Source organism: Camponotus vicinus, unplaced genomic scaffold (genome assembly GCF_025532165.1).
Source record: "Camponotus vicinus isolate PSW18456_S1 unplaced genomic scaffold, iyCamVici1.0 SCAF_10, whole genome shotgun sequence".
NCBI classification, from domain to species: Eukaryota; Metazoa; Arthropoda; class Insecta; order Hymenoptera; family Formicidae; genus Camponotus; species Camponotus vicinus.
The window spans coordinates 7,726,228-7,740,730 of NW_028141946.1; the positions used below are offsets into that span (position 1 = coordinate 7,726,228).

The following is a 14,503-nucleotide window of genomic DNA, read 5'->3' on the forward strand; positions in this document are numbered from 1 at the left end:
TTTTTTTTCGTATAGTAATCACTATTTCACCATTTTAAATCATTATTTTAAATCGCTTTGAAATGCACAAATGCTCGTACAGAAAGCCACTTATAAAATAATATTCTCTTTATCAAGTTCAAGCATATTTAGTTAAGTTCCAAGTATATCCCATCTTAGAGTCTTCTCTATTACAAAACCCGAATCCCCTTAACTTGCTTATAGTCGAAAAGCAAGCGCAGTATTCACTATGTACGATTCAGCTCGATGTAGTTGGTAGTTACGTACAACATGAATTACTGTTATATTCGAAAAAGTTTACAGGCATATTGGCAAATGGTAGTTGTTGAATCCTTCGTGTACTGAGCAAGCGCAAAATCACGTCACGTTTTTACAATCGCGAAGAGCGATTCAGTCAAGCGATAATTTTTACCCCGCAAACTTCAATGAATGTCAACGAAGGTAGAATACGTTTTGGAAAATAGCAGAAAGATTCGCATCGCAACTAAAAATATAATCCCATTATGTTATGAAATAGTTACGTACTATAGTAAAGTATACAAATCAAAGATTTTTTTATTATAAACGTGCGTTAATAAAAACTGCTCCGATTTGAACATATATAAAACTTCAGTAAAGATTAATTATTACTCTAAATTATTATTCGCGCGAGTGGTAACGTATTGAAGAAAAATTTACAAGTTACAAAAAAATAATTATGTGATTGTTCTTGACATCCAAAAATATGTGCTATCGATAATATTTTTCCAATTTTATACAACTCATGTTATTTTCTTTTATATTCCATTATAAACAAATATAATGTATATTTATTTATTTTATTAATATTGAAAAAAATATATTTTTTTCGAGGTAAATATAATCAGTCTTTTTTGTTATTTAACGTGTTATTTATTAAATTTTTGTAATTATTTTTGCAATATATATTATGTAATAATATTTGCATTATTTACAGTTTATTTTTCAAAATATAAAGAGAATATTTTGTTCCTAACAATTTCTTTTTACACAAGCTCGCGAAAATTATAATTTAGTGACAGTACAAGCACTCGTCTATAGATCTTTTAGAAAACTTTGTGTTTCACAACAGTTTGTCAGAGTTAGTACTTAAACTTTCTACACTAGCAAAAAATATTCACTTTCGACATATAGATTGATTTAAAGTGTTTTTCAACAACAAAGTTGGATATGTGGTATAAACCGAATTATGATAGAATTGTGCTTATACACGAATCATAATTCGTTTCCCTCTAGCATAAATAGAGATGGAAAATTTTATTAAAGTTAAAAAAAATTAAAACAACAATGTTTTCTAGAATATAATAATACAAAAAAAATTTTATCAAGAGATTTAAAGTTTATGTAATATAACTGTGCATATAAAATAAGTACAATTAAATAAAATTATCAATAGAAATATTTTAAATTTCCTTTTCCAAATTACCATTATCTCTTTTTTCCCCTATTATATATTTCTCAATATTAATACATATACGCTGCCTCCTTCGAGTACAAAATAAATATTTCCACAGCCTACGCAATAATATTATAGTACAATAATACAATCAATATAATAGATTAGAGAGAAAATAATATAAGTAAATGAAATTCTTTTTCGAGTGCTAATTTAATACACAGATTTGTGAAAAAATCAATCCTTGAATATGGTTTTTAAACTAAATATAATTACTTAAAATATAAACGGAAAGAGAAAATGTTAAGAAATAATATAAAATAATAATGTTACTTCTAAATCAACCATTAATGTGATATTTTATCTAAAACTTTTATTTTTGTTAGATTTGAGTTACGCGTTTGCTTTGAGTCGTCAATGTTTGCGAATGTTAGGTGTATGGCCCGATCCATGTATCCCTTTAAGCGACTTTCGTCGGCCAAGCATAAGATTCATAATTGTTACATGTATTCTGAGTCTTTACGTGATAATGCCACAGTTGACGAATATGATTCGTGCTTGGGGTAATGTGATTCATATGGTGGAATATATAGCCTCTGCCAATTTCAGCTTGATGGCATTGAGCAAGTTGATCGCTACTTGGTATTATAGCAAAAGTAAGTAATTTTACAACAATAAATACATTGAACAAATACACTTATTTTATTATAAACAATAAAATAATATTTATAAATAAATATAAACAAACAAATATTATTATAAGTAATAAAACAATATAAGTAAATAATACAAATACTAGATTTTCAATTCACATCTAATATTGTCATTGTACGATATTTAGATTTATTATTTTGTATATTAAAATATTAATTTTGCGCATTGACAATTTATATATACATATATATGTGTTTGTGTGTATGGGTGTATGTGTATACATATATGTATGTATGTATGTATGTGTGTGTGTGTGTGTGTGTGTGTGTGTGTGTGTGTGTGTGTGTGTGTGTGTGTGTAATTTATATGTATAGTTTGTGTGTGTGTGTGTGTGTGTGTGTGTGTGTGTGTGTGTGTGTGTGTGTGTGTGTGTGTGTGTATACAGGGTGTCCGATTCGTGAGAGACCAAACGAAATGTGATGATAGATTGGGTCAAACTCAAGAAGAAAAGTCCTCTACCATTTTGCAAAATTCGCAATAATTATTAAGTAATAAGCAAAAATGTCTCGGCGCATGAGAAGCGGTAGACCGCACGCATCGAGCGGCGAGCGACGAGCGACACGCGACATATGATACCGCGCCGAACAGTATTAAAAAGTATTGTCTTTTCGTTTCTTCGATAGGAAAATGATGCGTCACACAAAGGTTTTTCGAGGTACAATGTGCATCGTACTTTACGTAAAAACCAATTACATCCGTACCTCTACCAGCGTGTGCAACAACTGTTTCCGAGGGATTTACAGCAATGGATAAATTTTTGTAAAGGTATTATCATCAATTCTTCATATTCGCGGATTAATTTAAAAGTGAAACAACTATAGTAAATATAGAAAATATGCACAGAATTCTTCGTGCAATGTCGGCGGAATTTGTCTTATCCCGACAATATTTTGTGGACCGACGAAGCGACTTTCACACCGAATGGCGTGTAAAAAAAATTAAAAAACGCACCAAGCTATCTATCGCAATGTGGTGTGGAAATGATAGCGCATCATTTTCCCATCGCCAAAGAAACGAAAAAAAATTCTTTTTAATACTGTTCGGCGCGGTATCATATGTCGCGTGTCGCTCGTCGCTCGCCGTTCGATGCGTGCGGTCTACCGCTTCTCATGCGCCGGGACATTTTTGCTTATTACTTAATAATTATTGCGAATTTTGCAAAATGGTAGAGGACTTTTCTTCTTAGTTCGACCCAATCTATCATCACTTTTCGTTTGGTCCCTCACGAATCGGACACCCTGTATATATATATATATATATATATATATATATATATTTATTTATTTATGTTCAATTTGAAAGCACTTCGAACACTGATGACATCAGTCATGACTGATTGGATAAATTCAACGAACAATCCTGAAAGAAAAATGATGCTGAGACTCGCAAGACGTGGCAGAAGCTTATCTTCTAGATATTATGCACTTGCGACAATGGGAGTCTCGTTTTATATGTGTTTAAATCTTCTGAAATTTTATCGAAATATTCATCATTCTCAACGCAGACTGGTCTATCATTTCGTTTATCCTTATAATTCACAGAAGAGTCCGAACTACGAGATCACATTTGTCATCCAACTTTGCGGCGGATTATGCACAGGACTAATTAATTGTACCGTCGACAGTTTCATCTCGATACTCTTGCTGCATGTATGCGCGCAACTAATAAATCTACGAACGGCACTCAATAATTTAGTCGATGAACTAGCCAATAAATCCATATCCTCTTCGAAATTTAAGGAAGGTTTAGCTGCCATTGCAGTACGGCATAAACATCTTATACGGTATGGTATCTTATACGGTTTCAAAAAATTCCCGGCGATCATTTAAATTGTAAAATCTTCATAATGCACATTTGAAGTAATTTTATAAAATATTAAAAATGCAAATAAAATATTTAAGATGTAAATGATATCTATATATCTCTTTTTCTCATATATCGCATGTCATATTATTATATATAAGAGAAATACATGCAAATATATGCAATATCTTATATAAAAAAATGTTTCTCATACAATTAAGATTTTTCTTTATGTATTTGATCTTCAGTGAAATTTTGTCGTTGCTTTAATCAATATTTTCATTGATTCAGTTTAAGCATTAAAAATTCATATATCTCATTTCTTTCTACACTTATTCTGATATGTGTGGCTGTCTTTTTCTGAATTTGAATTATGATTTAAATAAAGTGATTTTTTTTATGACAATAATTGCTCATAAGTTTTAATAAAATTGATTTTATTAAAATTAATACAATTTTTTTAAATCAAACGATTAAATAATAATTTATTTACCTCTAAATTGATTCAAAAAGTTAGCAAACCAATATGGTTTCCAAACAAATGTACATTAATATGAAAAAGCGTGATTTTACAAGAAATCATTTCAAAAGTGCTATTGATTCTATTTTTATATAATTAATAATTTAATAATTTTTTTAAACATAATTAGATATATTACAAAAATTATTGCATATATTCCAAAATATTTAAGGAAAATTATTTTTTAATATTATTAACTTTCTTTTATTTTTAAAGAAAATTAAAAAGATTTTGATATTTTCAAGCGCATTCATTTTCTTATTACCGATTGGAATTATAATAATATAAGTCGACAATTTATAATGAGTGTATAATGTGAATAATTTTTCAAGGAATGCAAAGACAATTGACAATTGTTACAGCGCAGTGCTATTTGTGCACATGCTAGCCGCTACTTTTCAATTGTGTTTTGAAACCTTTCAAGTTTACACGGTAAGTAAGGAACGACTTATATAAATATTTTTACTTTTTATTTGAATATTTTCGTATATCTTATATTAGAAAGATTAAAAAAATATATATATATACATATAAGGCTTTTTCATATTATAACATATTTCATATTATAATATATTTTGAATATTGTGACATAATTGTACTGTTATATGTGCATTTGACCTGAGAAAAATATCTTCAGATCATAACAGACAAATTAGACGTATCTGCTTTCAAAATGGCTTTTCTCTTATTTTATGTCATTCTTGTGTTGACGCAATTATACATTTATTGTTATTCAGCTGAAAGACTCTTAACAGAGGTAAGATAGTTATGTAAATTAATGGGATTGTGTCAAATAAAAAGTGTAATTTTCAGAGCAACGGTATAGCACATTGCGTGTATGAATGCAAATGGTATAATATACCGGCCAAAGATGCGAAAAACTTGATATTTATTGTACATGGTTCTTCAATAGCGCTTAAATTAACAGCTGGAAAATTTGGAATTTTTTCGATGGAGATGTTCGGAGCAGTGAGACATTCTTATTCTTAAATATTCGTTTCTTTAATACGTTCTAAATTAAATATCTTTTCATATAGCTTTTTATCTCTGTTTAAATATATAAGGTTGTAAGCAATTGAAAAGTTGCTCGATTAATATGATGAATATAATTTGTATACGCCCAGATCTGTAACTTATACAATATATGTATTAATATCTGCTATCTGATATCGAATTCGATAATTTAGATGATATCGATTTATACCATTTAATCAATATTGATAAAAATTAGATGCAACTGACAAGATTATTACAAATAATTTTAGTTATACATTGATACACAATGTAAATTATTCAAATTATTTAATATCCTTTTCTTGAATAAGAATAATGGATTAATTCTAACCTATTCAAATTAGTTTAATATTGAAAAATAATGATTAAATCTATAATAAAAGAATAAAATAAATTAATAATATAAAAATAATAATAATAATGATGATAATAATAATAATAATAATAATAATAATAATAATAATAATAATAATAATAATAATAATAATGATAATAATAATAATAAATTAATGTACTTTCCGATGAAAACGGAGATGAACCTTTTTCCTTTCAAATTTAAATTTCATTTCCGGGCAATAGAATTTTCGATTCTAATTAATCTACATAATTTATTGCTAAAGAGGAAAATTGTGTAATTGCAGGAAATTTTGTATCATATGTGCATATATCATTATATTATATACAATTATTATATTTTACCATAAAAAAAAACAAAATATTTAAATATTTTTATTTTTACTTTGTTTAGACGGTGAAAACAGCAATGGGATACCTATCTATGTTGTTGACAATAAAAGATTAGAGAAGCTATAATAGAAAAGGAAAAGAAAATAATGTATGTGTATATGTTGAAAATATTATATGATTCTACATATATGTGTATATACATATAGAAAATATTATATGTAATATGTAGCAATTATTATAAATTCAAACTAAGTGCGCATAAAGGTATATTACTAATTATTTGATAATTAAAAATGACTAATTTTATTCTACTTGCTAAACATATTTGTGCGTCACAACATTATATACAATATATTGTATATAATGCAAAGTTTTCGAAAAACAGTAATTTGCATAATATTCTTTATACAATATTAATATAGTTCATTAGCATATTGATAGGTTTAATAGATTAAGAAAAAAAATGTCGTAAAAATGCCTATTTAAAGTGTATTTCGTTATTAAAACTTAAGACACATGTAGATACAATTTGGTAATCTAGCTATTGATACAAAATATTGTATTTCTTCGTTTTGATAACACTGCTTCAAAATTAAATCATAATGTTACATGTATCTATTATTTTATAAGGTATTTATTATTATTTTGTACATAGATTTTTTGCTAATTTGTCCATCGTTTTTTATCATGATTAAATAATACACAATGTGACACACACCATAAAAATAGATTTAAAAGAAAATTAAAAAAAAAAAATTTATATTTTTCACTTTACAACACAATCTTCATTTGAGAATATGAAAATATGCGCTATTTAAAATTCTCTATACAGATTAATTTTGAATATATTTTGAATTTAGTATCATAATACACAGTACACTAATCAAACGATAACATTCCACTAACACACCAACATCATAAAAAAATCATAACCCATGAGCACACTAATCAAAGAACAACATTTCACTAATAATGGCATTGTATACAGCGGAACATTTTGTAATAATCCATGATTTTGATTTGCTGACTTTTTCAAGTATCAAATAACAACATCTATAATTTTTATAAAAACAATTCTTTTCTATATAACTTATAATACAATTACTCTCTCTTAATTATCACTACATTGTCACTGCATTGTAAACATGTCTGTATAGCGTTTTTTAATAAATTCAATCCTCTATAATAATATTTTTGCTCCTCTCTTTTGTCTTATTTCTGAAAAAGCACATTCTTTATATTTATTCTTATAAATGCATGCAGCACATATTATATACCTATTAATTAATTATTAAATTTTTCTTGATTATTTTTTCTTTCATATGGTAATCACTATTTCATCATTAAATCGCTTTGAAATGCTCGTAAGAATAAAAAGCCACTGACAAAATAATGTTCCCTTTCTCAAGTTCAAGCTTATTTAGTTAAGCTTCAAGTATATCCCATCTTGGAGTCTTCTCTAATACAAAACCCGAATCCCCTTACTTTGCTTATAGTCCAAAAACAAGCGCAGTATTCACTATTTTCAGCCCGATGTAGTTGGTAGTTACGTACAATATGAATTACTGTTATATTCGAAAGGGTTTACAGGCATATTGGCAAATGGTAGTTGTTGAATCCTTCGTGTACTGAGCAAGCGCAAAATCACGTAACGTTTTTGCAATCGCGAAGAGCGATTCAGTCAAGCGATAATTTTCACCCCGCGAACATCAATGAATGTCAACAAAGGTAGAATACGTTTCGGAAAATAGCAGAAAGATTCGCATCGCAACTAAAAATATAATCCCATTATGTTATAAAATAGTTACGTAATATAGTAAAGTATAAAAATCATAGATTTTTTTTATTATCAACGTGCGTTAATAAAAACTGCTCCGATATGAACATATATAAGACTTCAATAAAGATTAATTATTACTCTAAATTACTATTCGCACGAGTGGTATCGTATTGAAGAAAAATTTACAAGTTACAAAAAATAATTATGTGATTGTTCTTGACATCCAATATGTGCTATCGATAATATTTTCGCAATTTTATACAACTCATGTTATTTTCTTTTATATCCCATTATAAATGAATATAAGTTTATTTATTTTATTAATATTGAAGAGAATATATTTTTCTCGAGATAAATATAATCAGTCTTTTTTGTTATTTAACGTGTTATTTATTAAATTTCTGCTAAATATATATTATCTGCAATATATATTATGTAATAATATTTGCACTATTTACAGTTTACTTGTAAAATATAAAAGGAAAAATTTGTTCCTAACAATTTCTTTTTTATACAAGCTCGCGAAAATTATGATTTAATACAAGTACTCGTCTATAGATCTCTCAAAAAACTTTGTGTTTCGCGACAGTTTGTCAGAGTTGATACTTAAACTTTCTCCACTGCAAAAAATATTCGCTTTCGGCATATAGATTGATCTAAAGTGTTTTTCAACAATAAAGTTGGATATATAGTGATATAAATCGAATTGTGCTTATATACGAATCATACTTCATTTCCCTCTAGCGTAAACAGAGATATGAAAAATTTTTATAAAAGTTAAAAATTAAATAAGACAGCAATGTTTTGTAGAAGGATATAGCAATACAAGAAAAAATTTTATCAAGAGACTTAAAGTTTATGTAATATAACTGCATATAAAATAATTACAATGAAACAAAATTATTAATAGAAGTATTCTTAATTTTCTTTTCAAAATAACATTATCTCTTTTTTCCCCTATTATATATTTCTCAAAATTAATATATATACGCTGCCTCCTTCGAGTACAAAATAAATATTTCCACAGCCTACGCAATGATATTATAGTACAATAATACAACCAATATAATAGATTAGAGAGAAAATAATATAAGTGAATGAAATTCTTTTTCGAGTGCTAGTTTAATACACAGATTTGTGAAAAAATCAATCCTCTTGAATATGTTTTAAACTAAATATAATTACTTAAAATATAAACGGAAAGAGATAATGTTAAGAAATAATATAAAATAATAATGTTACTTCTAAACCAACATTAATGTGATATTTTATCTAAAACTTTTATTTTTGTTAGATTTGAGTTACGCGTTTGCTTTGAGTCGTCAATGTTTGCGAATGTTAGGTGTATGGCCCGATCCATGTATTCCTTTAAGCAACCTTCGTCGGCCAAGCATAAGATTTATAATTGTTATATGTATTCTGAGTCTTTACGTGATAATGCCGCAGTTGACGAATATGATTCGTGCTTGGGGTAATGTGACTCATATGGTGGAATATATAGCCTCCGCCAATTACAGTTTGATGGCATTGAGCAAGTTGATCGCTACTTGGTATCATAGCGAAAGTAAGCAATTATTTTGCAACAATAAATATATTGAACAAATATATTTATTTTATTGTAAATATTAAAACAATATTTATAAATAAATATAAACAAACAAATATTATTATAAATAATAAAACAATATAAGTAAATAATACAAATACTAGATTTTCAATTCACATCTAATATTGTCATTGTACTATATTTAGATTTATTATTATATTTGTATATTTATTATATTTGTATTAATATATTTGTATATTAAAATAATTTATCTTACGCTTTTATAATTTATATATATGTATGTGTGTGTGTGTGTTTAATTTGAAAGCACTACGAACACTGATGACATCAGTCATGATCGATTGGGTAAATTCATGGAACAATCCTGAAAGAAATACGATGCTGAGACTCGCGAGACGTGGCAGAAGCTTATCTTCTAGATATTATGCATTTGCGACAATAACAGTTTCATTTTACATATGTTTTAATCTTCTGAAATTTTATCGAAATATTCATCAGCCTCAACGCAGACTGGTCTATCATTTCGTTTATCCTTATAATTCCCAGAAGAGTCCGAACTACGAGATCACATTTATCATCCAACTTTGTGGCGGATTATACACAGCACTAATCAATTGTACTGTCGACAGTTTCATCTCAACACTTTTGCTGCATATATGCGCGCAACTAATAAATCTACAAACGGCACTCAATAATTTAGTCGATGAACTAGCCAATAAATCCATATCTTCTTCAAAATTCAAGGAAGGCTTAGCTGCCATTGCGGTACGACATGTACGTCTTATACGGTATGTCTCAAAGAATTTCCGGCGATTATTTAAATTATAAACTCTCCATAAATGCACATTAATTTTATAAAATATTTAAAAATGTAAATGAAATATTTAAAACAAGAACACATATCGTTTTTTCTCATGTATCACATGTCATATTATTATATAGGATTATATATTATTATATAGGAGAAATATGTGCAATATCTTATATAAAGAAATCTTATATAAAAAAAATTTTTCTGATACAATCAAGATTTTTCTTTACGTATAACATATTTCTAAGTGTCAAAAGTATTTTAAAATTTTATAATATTTAAATATGAAACCCAAAAAGTATAAAATCAATTTATTGAAAAATTATTATATAAAAATTTATTTATTTAAATTTATAATGCGAAATTATTTAATAAAATAATCTATCTCTTTATGTATTCCTTTTTCCCAATAATGCTTTTTGAAATAGAATTAGTGTATTCTCTGATAAGTAATGGTTTCAGTATAGCATTGTAAACTACGAAGTGTCACTAATGATAATGAGAAAAATAAGTTAATGGCTGATTTTTTAGTGAAATTTTATTACTATAATCAATGAAATATACAGATATTTTCTACGTAATGTCGAAAACTCCAAGAAGTAATTTCTTCCTTGGACAATGAAAAAAGTTCTTATGTACATGGATTTAGAAATACTTCTCTGCAGAGTTATAGGCTTTCAAAGTGAAAGAAAAATAAAAGAATTCAGATTATCTTTCATAATTTTTAATTTAGTAATAATAAGTAAATAAGTATTAACTTGAATAAATTAAATGGTCGAAGTGTCCACCTCGCGCAACTACGCACGCTTACATTATTTTGATCATTGACTCATAAATTCTGAGCATATTCTGAATAGTGTTGAAGAAATCGACAATTCCATGAAGATTGTAAACATAATATTTATGTTTACGAGGCGTATGCTTCTGAATCTCGACTAAAAACCTTCAATTAAAAATTGCGAAAGATAATCATACAATTATTTTATTATTTTAACTTTGAAAGCCCATAACTTTATAGGGAATCATTTCTGGATCCATATTCATAGGAATATTTTTCTTTAAAGTCGTCCAAGAAATTACTTCCTGGAATTTTCGATATCGCTTAAGAAACACTCTGTATAAAACGAAGAAAAGGCGCATGTGTGTGAATCTTTTCATTGAAAATCAATATAAATATTCATGAAAATCAATAAAAATATTTGATCTTTAGTGAAATCTTGTCTTGCTTTAATCAATATTTTCATTGATTCAGTTTAAGTAGAAAAAATTCATATATCTCATTTCTTTCTACACTTATTCTCATATGATTGGCTATATTTTTCTGAATTTTAATTATGATTTAAATAAAGTAATTTTTTTGATGACAATAATTGCTCATAAGTTTTAAAAAAATTAATTTTAAATGTATAATGTGAATAATTTTTCAAGGGATGCAAACACAATTGACAATTGTTATAGCGCAGTGCTATTTGTGCACATGCTAGCCGCTACTTTTCAACTGTGTTTTGAAACTTTTCAAATTTACACGGTAAGTAAGGGACGACTTATATAAGTACATTTTCTTTTTATTTGAATATTTGAATATTTGATTATTTTATATTATTTTATTATTTCATATATCTTATATTACAAAGATAAATATATATATATATATATATATATATATATATATATATATACATAAATAAAGCTTTTTTACATTATAATATTTTGAATATTGTGGCATAATTGTACTGTTATTTGTACTGTTAATTGTATTGTACTGTTAATGGTATGTGCATTTGACCTGAGAAAAATATATATCTTCAGATAATAACAGACAAATTAGATGTATCTACTTTCAAAATGGCTTTTCTCTTATTTTATGTCATTCTTGTGTTAACACAATTATACATTTACTGCTATTCAGCTGAAAGACTTTTAACAGAGGTAAGATAGTTATGTAAATTAATACGATTTGTGTAAAATAAAAAGTGTAATTTTCAGAGCACCGGTATGGCATATAGCGTGTATGAATGCAAGTGGTATAATATACCGGCCAAAGATGCGAAGAATTTGATATTCATTGTACATGGATCTTCAATAGCGCTTAAATTAACAGCTGGAAAATTCGGAAATTTTTCGATGGAGATGTTCGGAGCAGTGAGAAACTTATTTTTAAATATTCGTTTTTTTAATATGTTCTAAATTAAATATCTTTTCATATAGCTTCTTATCGCTGTTTAATTATACAGAATTATAAGCAATTGAAAAAAAAAATTGATCAATAAATATAGAGTATAATTCGCATACTCTCAGATTGTAACTTATATAATATACGTACTCAAATCTGCAATCGATTTAAATGATACCGATTTATACCAGTTAACTAATATTGACACAAATATTAGATGCAACTGACAAGATAATAACACATAATTTTAATTGTACATTAATACACAATGTAAATTATTCAAATGGTTCAATATCCTTTCCTTAAAAATAAAAATAATAGATTAATTCTAATCTATTCAAATTAGTTTAATATTTATTGAAAAATAATGATTAAACCTGTAACAAAGAATAAAATAAATTAATAATATAAAAATAATAATAATAATAATAATAATGATAATAATAATGATAATGATAATAATAATAATAAATTAATGTACTTTCCGATGAAAACGGAGATGAACCTTTTTCCTTTCAAATTTAAATTTCATTTCCGGGCAATAGAATTTTCGATTCTAATTAATCTACATAATTTATTGCTAAAGAGGAAAATTGTGTAATTGCAGGAAATTTTGTATCATATGTGCATATATCATTATATTATATATAATTATTATATTTTACCATAAAAATAAAACAAAATTTAAATATTCTTATTTTTACTTTGTTTAGACGGTGAAAACAGCAATGGGATACCTATCTATGTTGTTGACAATAAAAGATTAGAGAAGCTATAATAGAAAAGAAAAAGAAAATAATGTATGTGTAGGTATATGTTGAAAATATTATATGATTCTACATATGTGTATATATAGAAAATATTATATGTGATATGTAGCAATTAATATAAAATCAAACTAAGTGCGCATAATTGTTTATTATTAATTATTTGATAATTAAAAATGATTAATTTTATTATACTTGCTAAATATATTTTTGCGTCACAACATTATATACAATATATTGTATATAATGCAAAGTTTTTGAAAAACAGTAATTTGCATAATATTGTTTATACAATATTAATATAGTTCATTAGCATATTGATAGGTTTAATAGATTAAGAAAAAAATGCCGTTATAATGCCTATTTAAAGCATATTTCGTTATTAAAACTTAAAGCACATGTAGATACAATTTGGTAATCTAGCTATTGATACAAAATATTGTATTTCTTCGTTTTGTTAACACTGCTTCAAAATTAAATCATAATGTTATATTCTATCTATTATTTTATAAGGTATTTATTATTATTTTGTACATAGATTTTTTGCTAATTTGTCCATCGTTTTTTATCATGATTAAATAATACACAATGTGACACACACCATAAAAATAGATTTAAAAGAAAATTAATTTAAAAAAAAAATATTTATATTTTTCACTTTACAACACAACAATCTTCATTTAAAAATACGAAAATATGCGCTATTTAAAATCCTCTACACACATCAACTTTGAAATGTGTTTGAATTTAGTATCGCAATACACAGTGCACTAATCAAAGAATTCCACTAACACATCATAAAATAATCATAATTCACGAACACACTAATCAAAGAACAACATTTCATTAATATTGACATTGCAAACATATATGTATACAGCGAAACATTTTGTAATAATTCATGATTTTGATTTGCTGATTTTTTCAGGTGTCGAATACAACACTATAATTTTTATAAAAACAATTTTTTTCTATATAATTTTTTGTATATTTATTCTCTTTCTCTTAATTATCACATTAAACATGTCGATGTTCTATTTTTTAATAAATTTGATCCTCTAATAATATTTGCATTCTCTCTTTTTTCATCATATTTCTGCAGAAGCACATTCTTTTTATTTATTCTTATTAATGCACCCAACACACATTGTATGTTGATTAATTAAATATTAATTAACTTTTAAATTTTTCTTGATTATCTTTTTTTTCATGTGGTAATCACTATTTCATCATAAAATCGCTTTGAAGTGCAG

General features: G+C 26.2%; 3 protein-coding genes across 3 annotated transcripts in view; 2 read left to right on the forward strand and 1 right to left on the reverse strand.

Annotated features, from left to right (window-relative positions):
• LOC145961090 (uncharacterized) overlaps nucleotides 1-14,503 on the reverse strand; it is a 146,295-nt gene that overhangs the window by 46,942 nt on the left and 84,850 nt on the right. The window lies entirely within an intron of this gene.
• On the forward strand, nucleotides 426-6,267 carry LOC145960304 (odorant receptor 22c-like). Its single transcript, XM_083079663.1, has 7 exons — nucleotides 426-441; nucleotides 1,801-2,070; nucleotides 3,431-3,911; nucleotides 4,784-4,883; nucleotides 5,089-5,208; nucleotides 5,265-5,420; nucleotides 6,214-6,267. The coding sequence occupies exons 1-7, from the start codon at nucleotides 426-428 to the stop codon at nucleotides 6,265-6,267; spliced, it is 1,197 nt and encodes a 398-aa protein (XP_082935789.1).
• On the forward strand, nucleotides 7,865-13,250 carry LOC145960303 (odorant receptor 4-like). Its single transcript, XM_083079662.1, has 7 exons — nucleotides 7,865-7,880; nucleotides 9,227-9,496; nucleotides 9,807-10,287; nucleotides 11,739-11,838; nucleotides 12,120-12,239; nucleotides 12,297-12,452; nucleotides 13,197-13,250. The coding sequence occupies exons 1-7, from the start codon at nucleotides 7,865-7,867 to the stop codon at nucleotides 13,248-13,250; spliced, it is 1,197 nt and encodes a 398-aa protein (XP_082935788.1).